Source organism: Spermophilus citellus (assembly GCF_964194105.1).
Source record: "Spermophilus citellus genome assembly, chromosome: 2".
Taxonomy (NCBI): Eukaryota; Metazoa; Chordata; class Mammalia; order Rodentia; family Sciuridae; genus Spermophilus; species Spermophilus citellus.
Window position 1 is genome coordinate 167,638,830 of NC_138183.1, and position 16,453 is coordinate 167,655,282.

General features: G+C 36.2%; 1 protein-coding gene across 6 annotated transcripts in view; it reads right to left on the reverse strand.

The window, feature by feature from the left end:
- The window catches only part of YAP1 (Yes1 associated transcriptional regulator), a 116,056-nt gene that overhangs the window by 60,555 nt on the left and 39,048 nt on the right, over window positions 1-16,453 (reverse strand). For 4 of the 6 annotated variants that reach the window (XM_081261246.1, XM_081261245.1, XM_081261250.1 and 1 more), the window contains exon 3: window positions 7,281-7,396. In XM_081261246.1, the coding sequence (XP_081117372.1) occupies window positions 7,281-7,396 (116 nt within the window). Of the gene's footprint in view, window positions 1-7,280; window positions 7,415-16,453 lie in introns of all 6 variants that reach the window. The other 2 variants (XM_081261247.1, XM_081261248.1) reach the window with 1 other exon arrangement.

Here is a 16,453-nt window from a genome sequence, read left to right on the forward strand (position 1 = left end):
CTATGTTGAACAGAAGTGGTGAGAGAGGGCATCCCTGTCTTGTACCAGATTTTAGAGGAAATGCCTTCAATTTTTCTCCATTCAGAATGATGCTGGCCTGTGGCTTATCATAGATTGCTTTTACAATGTTGAGGTATGATCCTGTTATCCCTAATTTTTCTAGAGTTTTGAACATACAGGGATGCTGTACTTTGTCGAATGCTTTTTCTGCATCTATCGAGATGATCATATGGTTCTTATTTTTAAGTCTATTGATGTGGTGAATAACATTTATTGATTTCCGTATATTGAACCAGCCTTGCATCCCAGGGATGAATCCTACTTGATCATGGTGTATAATTTTTTTGATACGATTTTGAATCCGATTCGCCAAGATTTTATTGAGGATTTTTGCATCTAGGTTCATTAGAGATACTGGTCTGTAGTTTTCTTTCTTTGAAGTGTCTTTGTCTGGAAGTTCTCCCTCTTTTTCTATTTCCTGAAATAGCTTGAAAAGTATTGGTGTTAGTTCCTCTTTAAAGGTTTTGTAAAACTCTGCTGTATACCCATCCGGTCCTGGGCTTTTCTTAGTTGGTAGTCTTTTGATGGTTTCTTCTATTTCCTCAATTGATATTGGTCTGTTTAGGTTGTCTATATCCTCCTGACTCAATCTGGGCAGATCATATGACTTAAGAAATTTATCTATGCCTTCACTATCTTCTATTTTATTGGAGTATAAGGATTCAAAATAATTTCTGATTATCTTCTGTATTTCTGAAGTGTCTGTTGTGATATTGCGTTTTTCATCCCGTATGCTAGTAATTTGAGTTCTCGCTCTTCTTCTCTTCGTTAGCATGGCTAAGGGTCTGTTGATTTTATTTATTTTTTCAAAGAACCAACTTTTAGTTTTGTCAATTTTTTCAATTGTTTCTTTTGTTTCGATTTCATTAATTTCAGCTCTGATTTTAATTATTTCTTGCCTTCTACTTCTTTTGCTGTTGTTTTGCTCTTCTTTTTCTAGGATTTTGAGATCAAGTATGAGATCATTTATTTGTTGTTTTTTTTCTTTTTTTAAGGAATGAATTCCAAGCAATGAATTTTCCTCTTCGAACTGCTTTCAATGTGTCCCATAGATTCCGATATGTTGTGTCTGTGTTTTAATTTAACTCTAAGAAGTTTTTAATTTCCTCCTTGATGTCTTCTAAAACCCATTGATCATTCAGTAACCTATTGTTCATTCTCCAAGTGATGCCTGATTTTTCCTTCCTTCTTTTATCGTTGATTTTCAGTTTCATTCCATTATGATCAGATAAGATGCATGGTATTATCTCTACTCCTTTATATTGTCTAAGAGTTGCCCTGTGACATAATATATGACCTATTTTTGAGAAGGATCCATGTGCTGCTGAGAAAAAAGTGTAACTGCTTGATGTTGGGTGGTATATTCTATATATGTCAATTAAGTCTAGGTTGTTAATTGTGTTATTGAGTTCTATAGTTTCCTTATTCAACTTTTGTTTGGAAGAACTGTCCAGTGTGGAGAGAGGTGTGTTGAAGTCTCCCATGATTATTGTATGGTGGTCTATTAGACTCTTGAACTTGAGAAGAGTTTTCTTGATGAACATAGCTGCACCATTGTTTGGGGCATATATATTTATGATTGTTATGTCTTGTTGGTATATGGTTCCCTTGAGCAGTATGTAGTGTCCCTCTTTATCCCTTTTGATTAACTTTGGCTTGAAATCTATTTTATTTGATATGAGTATGGACACTCCTGCTTGTTTCCACAGTCCATATGAGTGATATGATTTTTCCCAACCTTTCACCTTCAGTCTATGTATATCTTTTCCTATCAAATGCGTCTCCTGTAGGCAGCATATTGTTGGGTCTTGTTTTGTGATCCATTCAAGTAGCCTGTGTCTCTTAATTGGTGAGTTTAAGCCATTAACATTTAGGGTTATTATTGAGATATGGTTTGTTCTTCCAGCCATATTTGTTTATTAATGTTACTAAACCTGATTTATTTTCCTCTTTGATTACTTTCCCCCCTTTACTGTCCTACCTCCCACTGTTGGTTTTCATTGTTATTTTCCATTTCCTCTTCCTGTAATGTTTTGCCAAGGATTTTTTGAAGAGATGGTTTTCTAGCTGCAAATTCTTTTAACTTTTGTTTATCGTGGAAGGTTTTAATTCCATCTTCCATCCTGAAGCTTAATTTCGCCGGATACATGATTCTTGGTTGGAACCCATTTTCTTTCAGTGTTTGAAATATGTTATTCCAGGATCTTCTAGCTTTCAGAGTCTGTGTTGAGAGATCAGCTGTTATCCTGATTGGTTTACCCCTAAATGTAATCTGCTTCCTTTCTCTTGTAGCTTTTAAAATTCTCTCCTTATTCTGTATGTTGGGCATCTTCATTTTAATGTGTCTATGATTTTGCACATTCGGCGTCCTGTAGGCTTCTAGGATTTGGGATTCTGTCTCATTATTCAAGTCTGGGAAGTTTTCTCGTATTATTTCATTGAATAGATTGTTTATTCCTTTGGTTTGGAGCTCTGTGCCTTCCTGTATCCCAATGACTATTAAGTTTGGTCTTTTAATGTTATCCCATATCTCTTGGATGTTCTGCTCATGGTTTCTTAGCAGCCTTGCTGAGCTGTCTATGTTCTTTTCAAGTTGAAATACTTTGTCTTCATTGTCTGATGTTCTATCTTCTAAGTGATCTACTCTGCTGATAGTATTCTCAATTGAGTTTTTAAGTTGGTTTATTGCTTCGTGCATTTCTAGGATTTTTATTTGTTTGTTTTTTATTACCTCTATCTCCCTGTGTAATTGATCTTTTGCTTCCTGGATTTGTTTATGTAGTTCCTTGTCAAAGTGATCTTTCATTGTCTGATTTTGCTGTCTCATGTCTTCCTTGAGACTCCAGATCATCTGAAGCATGTATATCCTGAACTCTTTATCTGACATTCCATCTGTTGCAGCTCTTACCTCTTCTAAAGTTGAGTTGACCTGCATTGCTTGTGGTCCTTTCTTTCCTTGTCTTTTCATACTGCTCGCGTTTCTTTCTGCTTGGTGAAACTGTTGTGTTTTTGAAATTTTCCCCCTATTTATTTATATTGCTCTTGTATAGTTGGAAAATCTCCCTTGCAGGGCGGGTAGTGGCTGTGCTCCTCCTCTAATTAGGGTGATCTGTCTACCACGCTGGTCGGTAGCAGGTCTGCCCACCCTGCGGGCGCGGGTGGCAGCTCTGCTCTGCCCCCACTCCAATTTTGGTGACGTGTGACGTGTCTACCATGCTGGCAGGCCTCTAGGCCTGTTCCGCCAGTGGGTCGCAGGTCTGCCTGCCTTGTGGGCTCGGGCGGCAGTTCTGCTCAGCCCCCACTCCAAATGGGGCTACCTGACTGCCTCTCCAACGGGTCGCTGGGCCTTTTCCAGACACGGGCGGCGGCTCTGCTCCACCCCCACTCCAACCAGTGTGACGTGACTGCCTCGGTGCTACGTGTCCACCACGCTGGCAGGTTACCGGGCCTGTCCTGCCAGTGGGTCGCATGTCTGCCTACCTTGCAGGCTCAGACGGCGGTTCTACACAGCCCCTACTCCAAATGGGGTGACTTGGCTACCGGGCCATCAGGTCGCTGGTCCTGTTCTAGGCGTGCGCGGCTACTCTCTTCGGCCCCAGCTGCACTTGGGGTGTCGTGATACCACGCCGGCGGGTCACTTGGCCTGTTCTGGGCGCAGGCGGCAGCTCCCCTCTGCCCCTCTGGCCCCCACTGCACCCAGCAGGACCCGGACCGAGAAGCAGTTACCGCGGGGTCCCCGTCCCTGTGACAAAGCCGCTCCGGGAGCCAGAACCCGGCCTCTCCGAGCCCGGTGCACGCTCCGTTAGGAGCAGGCTCCAAGGAGCGACCCCCGCGGGTTCCCCTGCCCCAGGCCAAAGCAGCTCCGGGAGCCAGAGCCCGGCCGCTCCAAGCTCTCCGAGCTTGGTGCACGCTCTCCTAGGAGCAGGCTCAAAGACGCAGACCCCGCGTGTTCCCCAGCCCTGGACCAAAACTGTTCCGGGGGTCAGAACCCAGCCGCTTAGAGCTCGATGCACGCTCCACTAGGAGCTGGCTTCAATACGCAGTCTCCGCGGGTTCCCCAGCCCTGGGCCAAAGCAGCTGCGGGAACCAGAACCCGGCCGCTCAGAGCTCAGTGCACGCTTTTCTAGGAGCGAGCCCCAAGGAGTATTCTCCACAGGTTCTCTACCCCTGAGCCTGAGCGATCTGTCTGCGAGACGCAGGCAAATGCCAGCCTGAAATCACCTGTTCCGTAGCTGAATGAGCTGAGATCAGTAAAAAACAGGGATGATTCCATCAGCTCTCCAAGATGGCGGCCGCTGTCCTCCTCCGTGGTCCAACCGGTGTTGAGAACCGAACTGGACCGCTTCTCTCCTTCTCAAAGCCAGAACTCAGCACTAAGCACGGCCATTACACCGCTGGCAGGAGCCCCCAGAATCTACTAGTATTTTTAAACAGTGCCTCTAACATATGAGGTCATATCCCCTTCTGCTTTCTCTGAAGGGTTTACTTATCCTATCCATGGTTCAGATGCAGAGATAAGGAGCATAGGATCAGGAAGCCCATTACGAAAATCTGAATCTGGCTTCTGTTATTTAAAACTTGTGTGATTTGGAGAAAATTATTCAAGGTTTTTTGTTGTTTTTATTTCTTTTTCTTTTCTTTTTTGTAGCAGGTTTGAACCAGGTACCACTTAACCACTAAGCCATATTCCCGGCACTTTTTAATTTGAGACAGGGTCTCACTAAATTGTTTAGGGTCTTGCTAAGTTGTTGAGGCTGGCCTTGAATTTACAATCCTCCTGCCTCAGTCTCCCATGTCAGTGTGATTACAGGTAAGCACTAACACACCTAGGCTCAAGTTTTCTAATATACAAAAGTGTGAGTGATAACACCACCTAATAGCCATCATGAGGACTAAATGAGATAGTGCGATGTGACTTTTGCAGAATTCCTGGCATAGAAATAGAACTTGTTACTATCATTATTAATAAATACCTCTTATCACCATTTATTTAAACATGCTCAAGTGTATGGAGGTGGCTTTTTGCATTTCAATTCTTTCCTTACCCATAGCCTTCTCTTCATGCTTTTTCCCTGTCATTTCTAACCCTCCAGTTGTATTTCTTTTTTAATTTTTTTTTTTTTGTTATCGTTGTAGATGGACACAATACCTTTATTTTATTTATTTATTTATTTTTACATGGTGCTGAGGATCAAATCCAGTGCCTCACACGTAGCTAGGCAAGTTCTCCATCACTAAGCCACAATCCCAGCCCCACAGTTATGTTTCTTACCACTTTGTAAAACTATTTCCAGCAAAGTTGTCTCCTTACTAAATACAGCTTTTAGTAAGCATGTCAACTAATTTATATGCAGAGTACAAAACATTTTTAATATAACACAGTTGAAATAAAATATACATAATTATTTTAACACCCACATACCCTCGATTAAAACATAACTTCGAATGTAAAGATTCCCATTTTCTTATACTATTACATCAGAAAATGTAACAAGAAAATAAATCAATGTTCTAAAAAAAAAAATCAAAACCCTGTTAAGACACAGAATGTTTACTAATTTCCTCAGTATAATTTTAGATGGTATACTTTTAAAGGAATATTTGTGAATCATCTTTTTGATCATAAATACAACGCAAATGTTACAACTTTTATTTGAAAATTTGGTAATAATAAAAATTACAAAGTAAAACCAAAAATACTTGCATAAATTTGCCTCTAAAAATTTTAAGAGCTAAATTAAATGCCACATATAAAACAGATTCTGAGAATAAATATATATATTTATATAGTAACTAAAGGCTTAAGGAATTTTTATTAAGGAATAAGGAATAAATTTGTGACAAGAAAATTTTAATCACAAATTTTGCCTTGTTCATTTTTAGCTTTTAACTTTCAGAATTCAAGTTTTCAATCCACCCAAACTAAAAGAAGTATGGAACAGCAGAAATATTCCCACAAACTGGCATTGAGTAAAAAGCCACTATTAATTCTATGAGCACTACTACTCAAAGAATCTTCCCCAGCAACCAATAGGACTACTCTCCCACACTTAGCAGTCCTTTTCTAAAGGTTGTTGTTTGAGAAAAATCTACACTGCAGTTGCTATTATTGGTAGAATTAGAGCCAAGTTTTTGGATAGAAAAAATGGCTAGATTGTAAAGGAGAAAGTCAACTTAACCACTGGTTATTGCTACCTATGTCCTGATCCAAGTATGCAGCATGGAGATAAGTGTTGGGGACAAAAAAATGATCAGAAATCCAGGCCAGAGGAAGAAACACTTTTCCCTATTACATACAAAGGTGCATAATAAGCTAGCTTGTGGTTTTGGACCTAAAAAAAAAAAAAAGTAAAAAGTAAAAAGAGGCTGCCGGACAGTACCTGATTGGGGAAGGTAAAGAAATTAACTTCCACTTAGTACCGATTCTATACTTAGTAATATTCTTGGTACCTAAAGAAGTATTATTAGATTATTTCCTTTAATATCTTCTTCTCTATCATAAGGGGCATTATTATTCCCCATAATATATATGAGAAAAACTGCAGATTCAACTAAACTGCAAAATAAGAGGAAGGAAAAAAAACCTGCAGACTCAAGTAAATTACCAAATAACTGAATCTGAGTTTTTCTCAGGTCTATCTTTTGTGAAAAAGGTAGAGATGTGTTGAATAACACATGCCAGACCTGGAGTAAGAATGATTTTTCTTGGTGGTGGTGGGGAGTGTGTTCCATAATTTACTTCCTCCTAGGTATTTTCAGGGTAGAATAAATATCTATTAAAAGGTAGGTTAAGAACACCATAGTGTGGAGTCTAATATTCCCATGAGGTTGGCCATGTATAATAAATTTTATGTGTTCTCCCCCCGCCTTTTTTAAAAAAAGGAATACCATAGCTTATTAAGACCCCAGACATCTGTCTTAGCAGCAGAATAAAACACAATCATGTCATGATTAACAAAACTAGAAATCTGAGATACTCACTTGAGAACCAAAACTTTAGTAACTACTGGCTTACAGTTACTGGCCTCCTTATGGATTAATGCCTAAATGAGGCCATCATACAACACACGTTTTGAAATAAAATGTCTCTAAATGAAACTGAATAGAAATTAACATCATGATGCTCCAGTTTCCTTAAATGAATAAGGACTATTTTCAAGATCACATTTTACCAATGTGTAAACATTACTCTTTGTTCTCTAATTAAAGTGTCTCCTCACCTGAGGGCGTGTTCATCAAATTCTGCTGCACTGGTGGACTGGTTGGGGCTGGAACATTCATCTGAGATAGCATGGCCTTCCTGGGGTCTTGCCATGTTGTAGTCTGATCAATGTGACTGAGACAAAACAAACCACTGCATTAGATTAACAAATACAATGCCATAAACCCAACAAATCCCCTATCAAAACAGAGTAGATATGAGGACTAATAACTAATTATCTCACTGTTCTCACTCTTCCTTTGCAACGTTTCTTCATCAAAATTTGCCTCTTAAATTTTTTTAAGTGTAAGATTTGAAAAAGTTATGCCTGGAATTTTAAGTGAAGAAAAATAATTCCCACCTAGTAGACAATTATTTCTCACTTCTAACTTAAAGATTAAAATGCAGTTTGTAAATTAAGCATCTAAAACAGTAATCATATAACTAAAATTCAAGATTCACAAGAGACTTGCCCATTTTCTTCTCCCAGAGCTAAGAATGTCAAATAACATATCATTTTTAGGCCTAAAACCCCTTTTTAAAAGTACAACACAACAAAAACAAAACCCTGAAAGTCAAATTATAATAAATACTCCAGTTTTAAAACATAACTGAAAACTTCATCTATAGGTTTTAATTTTCTCCTATGATTTGAGTAACTAACTACGTATGTCTACACAAAATTTTTGTTACTTGCTAAACATTTCCTCCATATTGAGAACTTACTGTAAAATATATGTATCCCCATAAAATTGGGGATGAAAACAGCTAAAGTCTATGAAAGATAAAAACTACAAGACATCTAGCAGAGTGACTGGTATATGGACTTTCAATAAATATTAGTTTTATTTTTCAGCAAAGGTTCATTGTTTCAGTGAAACAAAACTACAAATACTATATAAATAAAACTACCTAAAAATTTATTCCAAATAATAGCCAGAAGAGTGCATGAACTTCTCTTTAGAAACACATTTTCTGGGGCTGGGGTTGTGGCTCAGCAGTAGAGCGCTCAACTAGCATGGGCAGGGACCAGGGTCCGATCCTCAGCACCACATTAAAAAAAAAAAAAAAAAAAAAAAAAAAAGGCACTGTGTTGTGTCTACCTACACCTAAAAAAATAACTATTAAAAAAAAAAAAAAGAAACACATTTTCAATAGCAAAAATTTGGAGGCCAGTAAATGTCCAATGATAGGAGATCAGTTAAATAAATGTTTACATATGATGACTACTGTGCAGCTATTAATATTTTAGAATATTTAACAGCATGAAAAACATTCATAATTCAATTTTTAAAAGGTTATATAATAGTATGTAAAACATAAAGCTAATTGCTAAAAAGAATACGCAGAATTCATGCATATAAAAAAAACAAAAACAAAGAAAAGAGTACATGTATATAGTTAAAGCATATAGAAAAAAACATTAAAATGTTTTATCAGTGTTTATTTTCAATAATAAAATCATATTACAATTCTGCTATGCTGGAGGTGTAGGTCAGCAGTAGAGTGTTGCCTAGCATGTGCGAAGTCCTGCATTCAACATGTGGCACAGCAAAAACAAAATTAAGTAGAAAATAGACCACTTTGCTTTGCTAGGGTTCTCTATTATTAAATAATTACGAACTCATTATTTTTAAAATGGGAGAGAGAAATGGAGTCATTTTCCAAAAGGAAATCTCAAAATCATTTGTAGTTATTAAAATTTTAAATCTGAGTTCTTACTTCTTGAGTCATCCCATGACAAATAACCAAGAAAATCCTTAAGAAATGACACCTGTGTCTTAACTATATGGAAATAGAACTGGAATTCTACCTTATCATTAGCATAGTAATAAAGGGTCATTTACTCAGAATAGGCCTTAGATTTGGAGAAGCGTTCTTTTAGCTTCTTAGCAAGCAGAAAAGGGATGAATTAGGAAGGGTCTATATACTTAATGGTACCTGCCACTTTAAGGCTATTACAGAACTGTAAATGTTAAGAAAAAATATTTATTTATTTAGCGAAGTATGCAATGTCTCCTCCCAGCACCTCTTTTTTCAGTGTCTGTATCTGTTTTATAGCAGCAGCACTAGCTTTTGTTCAGGTCTAGACAATACAGGACATACTTTATTCAAGTTTTGTTATCTAAACACTTTATTCTAAAAGACCAAGCTCAGTAAAGGTTTGTTCCTCTTCCCTTTCAATCTTCCATATGAGCCAAGTCACTTAATCTTAACAAATTTTAGGAACTTTTTTTGCTTCAGAAATGGAGAGCAAACCTAAGGCCTTGTGTATGCTAGTTAAGCTCTACCCCTGAGCTAAACCCACAGGCTCCATCCTCTTTTTAAGTGATTTTTTTTTTCAATTCTTCTGAGAGACTCAGAATGACACATCATCATCCTCACTATTGAACTCTAGTCCTAGGGAAGTAAGATTTCAGCTAGCATTTAATGGTTTCCCCACCAATTTGATGGCAATGATAAAACTGTCACCTTTCCTAAGATCAGAACCCCTATGTGTTGAAGGTACAGGTTTGAGTTTTACAAGACTTACATCTCATAGAAGGATAATAAACTCTTTTTAAATATTTCTATATACTGTATCCTTAATTAACTAGTGGGATCATACAAAGTCATTGTTTGAATGATTTATTTAAGAATTTCTGCCTTTTGGGGTTCCTACATTTTGCTAAGTCTTCCAATATGAAAGACCAAATTATACAATGTGAAAGATACAAAAATCAGTAGGGAAAGGTGATTATACATGGGAGAGGCTGCTGCTGGACACAGACCTTGGTCCAAGTATAGCTGTGTGAGTTTTATCAGTCAGTTTTATTGTTTCCCAGATAGAGTGAGATGACAGGGTTTAACTTGGTCATATATCCAATGGCCTTTTCTTTCCAAAAATAGTAGCGGAGAATAATTTATTTACATATCTTGAAAAGAATGTAGAATTTCACATTTATCAATTAGACTATTCTTAGAAACAAGATAAATTAATCCTTCTAATTATTTTCTATTTTTAACTCTGAAAATACTGATTTATAAGACAAGTACCTGGAGTGGGCTTAGACAACCTATGTTGCTTTAAAAAAAAAATCCTTTATGTAAATCAACAGTGTTGTCAACTATACATACTTAATATCAATCACTGATACTTTGGAAAGATCTGCTATTACTTCTTGAAGCTCCTCATGTAATCTTTCCCCAACTGACCCACAAAGAACTATTTGACTTTTTAAAGACCCACGTGGCTACCTTTTGTGGAAATGTAAGGCAGACATATATTAAAACTCCATCTCTGTCAATGACAATCTAGATTGTGCAGGCAAGTTTTATTAATCTGCTTCATCTTCAGTATGATGGGACTGATTTCGCTGAATGTGTTGGTACACACCTGAAATCCCAGCAACTTGGGAGGCTAAGGCAGGAAGATTACCAAGTCTGAGGTCAATCTAAGCAATTTAGCAAGACACTGTCTCAAAATAAAACCCAAAAGGACTAGAGGTACAGCTCCATGGTAAAATGCCCCTGGGTTCAATCCCCAGTACCAAAGGAAAAAGAAGGGGGAGGCCTCAAATTATTTCCTTACTTCCTAGGGTTATGAGGATTAAATTCAGTAACATTTATAAAACCAACTAGGACTATGGCTCCTGGTATGCAAAAGTCCCTCAAACAGTTTTCCTGGCTTCATTCCTTTGCTAGCTTGACATTTAGAATAGGAAAAACTGTGGTAAATGGGCCAAAAATATGTTTAAGAGTTCATTCAAGGGAGGATGAGAGATCTAGGGCTTTAAGAGCTTTAAAAGGAATTTGGTTTTCATCTGGTAGATGATAAAAAGATGCCTTAAGTAGACACATTAGATTTTGATGCAGGGAACAGAACAAAGTATTTCTAAATGATTAGTTCAATCTACACAAAGCTATCAGGTTAGAATTAGGAATGAACTAGAAAAGGAATCCAGCAAGCGAAGACGTACTACTTCTTAGAAGAAGAACTATAAAGTAAGTTGAGAATAAAAGAAAAATGTCATTCCTATAACCAAATGTCAAGAAATAATTGTTGGAAACGTCTCTGTACATATATTTCTTAACATAAGCTAGAAGATGATCAACCCTGTCAATTTAAACCGAGGTAGAGAACAAGCAACATTTCTAAGTACCAGCTATAGATCATCCCAATAAGTTCTAAAACTTCAAATTCTTGGCTGTTTTATTTTCAAGTACTGAATCTTATTATCTACAGGACACTAGTTAACATAATGGAAAATGGGCTTTATAGTAATAGGAAAATGCTGAGATTTTCTTACATGTACCCTCAAATTTTAGGATTAATTTTATGCTGCTAATTTGTGAAAGTACCACAGAATTAAGGTAAAGTTAGCAAAATAAAAGTTAGTGATTAATATTGATTCTAATAGGGTGATAAAGGTTGTGAATCTCAAAGAATGTATTATAGCCCTCTTCCTAGGGCCAGCAACACTAATAACACCTGAGAGCTGGTCAGAACCACAGAACATCAGGCTCCATTTCAATCTACTGATGAAGATCTGCAGTTTAATAAGATTCACAGGCAATCTTAAGAAGTACTGCCTTAGAGACTCTTTTGAGACTTGCTCAACTGGTTTTTTTTAAAAGGGTGAAAAATTTCTGAATTATAAACACTACACACTTCAGTCTGAATGGCAATTATCAAGAATACGGGCAACAATAAATGGTGGCAAGGATGTGGGGAAAAAGGTATACTCATACATTGCTGGTGGGACTGCAAATTAGTACAACCACTATGGAAAGCAGTATGGAGGAGATTCCTCAGAAAACTTTGAATGGAACCACCATTTGACACAGATATCCCACTCCTCAGTTTATACCCAAAGGACTTAAAATCAGCATACTACACTAATGCAGCCTCGTCAATGTTTACAGCAGCTCAATTCACAATAGCTAAACTATGGAACCAACCTAGGTGTCCCCCAATAGATGAATGGATAAAGAAAATGTAGTATATATATTCAATGGAACATTACTCAGCTTTAAAAAAGAATGAAATTATGGCATTTGCCAGTAAATGGATTGAGTTCGAGAATATCACACTAAGTGAAATAAGCCAATCCCAAAAAGCCAAAGGCTAAATATTTTTTCTAATATGCAGATGCTAATTCACTTAAAAAAGAGGAACAGACAGGGCACTAGAGAAGAATAGTTACCTTAGATTAAGTAGGAGGAAGTACAGGGAGGGGAGAGGAGGGTTGTGGGAATAGGAAGAATAGTAGAACAAAATAGACATTATTACTTTATGTATTTTGTGACTGCATTGACCAATGATTCTACAACATGTGCACTCAGAAAAATGAGAAATTATACCCCATCTATGGATATCGAAGTGCATAAATGCATTCTACTGTCATGTACAACTAATTAAAACAAAACTTTTTTTAAAAAAAACTATGGTTTATATAGTAGACATAAAGAGCAGAACCAACAACTTAAAAAGGATCCTCTCAAACTCTCAATCTCAAAATGACCCAAAGTTGGTTAAAATCCAGAACTAATATCAGTAAAATGATGCTGTTATAAATATAAACCTAATTATATTGGATATTTTATCCCCTTTCTATAGTTCACTTTTGAAAATGTTTTCTAAACAATAAAACTTGCAAAGTCTATTTTCACAAAATCCCAGAAACATAATTTTGTATTATTTGTACCCTTGCACAGCTACCTTTAAGCCAATTCTTCCAATTCTGCTAAGATTCTGTGATGTCTGATAAGAATTCAGTAATTATCACCTATGAACTTTATGAACAGAAACATTCTTAAAATGCAGCTATCAAGAACTGAAGCTCCTAACACACCTTTAAGACTTTCTTCATTGTACTGCTAGAGGAAAAATCAAACTGAAACCAAAACCAAAACAAAGCAAAACCAAACACTCTGGCAAGAACAAGTTCAGACACCATGTTAAATATACCTTTGTGAACTCATTTTTGCTGCCTAGACTGGTAATTTTGGCTGTATAATGGGCACTATTTGAAATGTCTATCTTTTTCCAAAAAGATAAAATAAATGTGCTCTGCTTTTATGCCAGAGACTCGAGGCAACTAAATCATTTTCACCCAGAAAAAAGTGGGAAAGTTTAGATTTAAATTTATTTGAGACCACAAAACTCAACTAGCTAATGAGAAATCAAGTGACCAAACTGAAGATTTTTTTTTTAATTAAGAAAAGTTTATCTGACTTTCAGGAAAACAATATTAAAACTGGAAAACTAAGAATACAAAATGGGTGTGAAAAATGTTTTAATTTTAAACTTCTATTATTGCTGTCTGGCCCTCAAAATACTATGATAGCAGTATTGGGAGTGGGCAGTCAGCCCAGATTTACTGCTCACTTATCAAACACATGTTTGTTGTGCAAGTGTTATTTATAGAGTCACATGTTAGAGACTGTTCCCAAACCAGCTAACCATACACGCTTAATTGACTCTATGAACAATGATGCATTGTTCAATCTAATCCTTCTACGAGCTACAGTTCCTAAGCCACAACCATACGCTTTTTATATTTGTATATGTCTATTATGGACTATTTTTAGAACCCTCAAAAAGTTCAGATGTATATACATTATAACTCCTTGATAAGGATGAGATAACTTTTTAACACTTTGCCTCTATGACAACAGTTTTCATGTCACCAAAAATCAAAATTTTAAAATGAAATTTAAATGAGTAGGCTATTGCTAAATGCTTAAAAATGAGCTAAAATTAGAAACAAGTGTGGACAAAAATATTAAAAACAAATGTGACAACTGATTATACTCTGCAAATTATACACATTGACTTTAAGGCCTTAGATTGAATAAAATTAATATTCACTCACTATCTGAAAATCAAGTTAAAATCATAATTTAAACATGTTGCCATTTAAGAAGTGGCAGGCTTATATACATCTCCCCTTGGGAATGATTTTTCCCTAAAGAAGGAATGATGATAGAGAAGTCATGAGTATAATGCCAAAACTCAAGTGGAGACTTCCTGAAACACACACACAGTTCTCTTCAGCTTGAACCCAAATGACTTTTATCTGAAGTTATATTCAATAATGTTCTCTTCATAATTCCATGACTGAAATAATTTCTCCCAAAAGTTCAAAAACTGTATTTGTCCTTTTATGACACAGAAAATTACAGCGGTTACTATAATAGGAATGAGAACAGAAACCAGAAATCAACACTTTCTTGATTTTCCAGAATAATGTCTATATAGCTCTTTCTGTAAGTCACCTCAGAGGAAAAAGAACAAAGAAATGCCAGAACTACAAGAAACAGCTCTGAAAATTTTTAAGTGTCAGAAAGTCTACCATAAATGTTATTCAAATGTGGTCCTCAATCAACCTACAGAATTCCCTGGGAGGGGCTAGGGATGTAGCTTAACAGTAGAGCACCTGCCTAGCAATCATGAAGCACAGGCTTTGATCCCCAGCACCCCTCCACACCCTCAATTACCTGGAAGACATTAATTAGCTCATGAGTGCTTTTAAGAATAGTAAAAATTAAGAATAATCAAGCTAACAATTTTAAATGTTCACTCACAATCTGAGACCCTTAGATACAAAAAGGCATTTATTAACCCCAAGAGTCATATTAGGAATTCAACTACTTCAAAAGATGGTTCTCATAATCCATTGTTTTGCTTAAACTGATATTCCTAAGCAAATACTGTTTAAATGAAATTACTACATATCAAATGTCAAAAAGAAGTGAAATTTTTTTATTACAAACTAAAGACCTTGGCAGTATTATCCTCTCATTTTATAATGGTCTATCTAAGGGTTGTAAACCCTGTGAAGACAAGGAAACAACTGTGTTGAGTACCAACTCTGACCAAATTGGCCATGACATGACTTAGGCCTAAGGCCTTCAATAAAGGAACAGAAGGAAGACAGGTTTAGGCAGTCAAACAATGCTATAATCAACTTTCTGTGGCTACATCAGTCACCAGTGGCTTCGAATAAGGATCTGTTCAGTTTTCTGGCTTGTGTCTACTGTGAAGGAACCACATATATTATATATTTAGGGCTACATTCAAGTTTTCAATTTTTATCAATACAACATGTCTTCAAGCTACAACTACTAATACAGGATCAGTCTGATAGCCTGGAAAACATTTTAGCAAATGGTAATCACGAGAAAGATAGTCAAGAAAATCTATACCAAACACTTCTGAGAAAAGGAGGTAAAAGGCCTTCTTCACGAAGCTAAAGCATGTATGGAATTTTTAACATAAACGGCTGCTGACACCCTTCCCCATATCAGGCCATTTTGATGAAAATAATACAAACAGTGAAAAAATCCTAGATATTTTCTTTACTACTTACTTTCAACAATAGTTGGTTAACACTATAAAATGTCTTTAATCATCTAAAAAAAATTTATATCCAAGATAGCAAAGTAACTTGCAGAGTAACCTGACAACCTTAAATATTCAATGCCACATTTTTTAGGATGAAAAGATACATGTATATCAATCCATGAGATTGCTTCTATATAAGTAAATACCAAGCATAGTCTTACTGGATCTTTTAACTACTTGTTTACATACTTAGATGGTATATAAAATTTATTTTATTTATGTTTCGTTATTAGTTGTCACTTTAAGGGAAATTATTTGGGTAACTTTAAAATTTTGACAACAACTTCAGAAGTTCCACAGTCAGAAAGGAAAACAGGACACTGGTGGAAAGGCAAGAGATTTACCTGAGAAATAAGTTATCCAATCTGTCAAGTTCATTGACTTTCTTGGACCTCAGTTTTAGCAGCTGTGATATGTGATAGGCTTATGTTAAACAAGAATACCTCACTTAAGAGATTGCTTGCTGTGCTAAAAGGAAGCATTTTATCCATGCAACCATTGTTTAGTAAAGTAGTATCTGAAGTCAACATTGTTCAGTCTTTTGGCTCATATTTAGTTATAAACTCGGAACCACATCCATTGCATATTTATGGCTACATTCAAATTATCAATACATCCGGGCTTAACAAGTTACAAATAAGTAAAAAATTAATGTGCAATAGGTGATGGAATCTTAGGTTAATTAAAAGTTACTAGTGAAAAATAATAAATAAATAATTTTTAAACACAGAACTACTGCAGATATTTTTTTAAATGGTTTGCCTGACGTGAGTATTATCTGCAGTGTTTGTTAACACATTTTT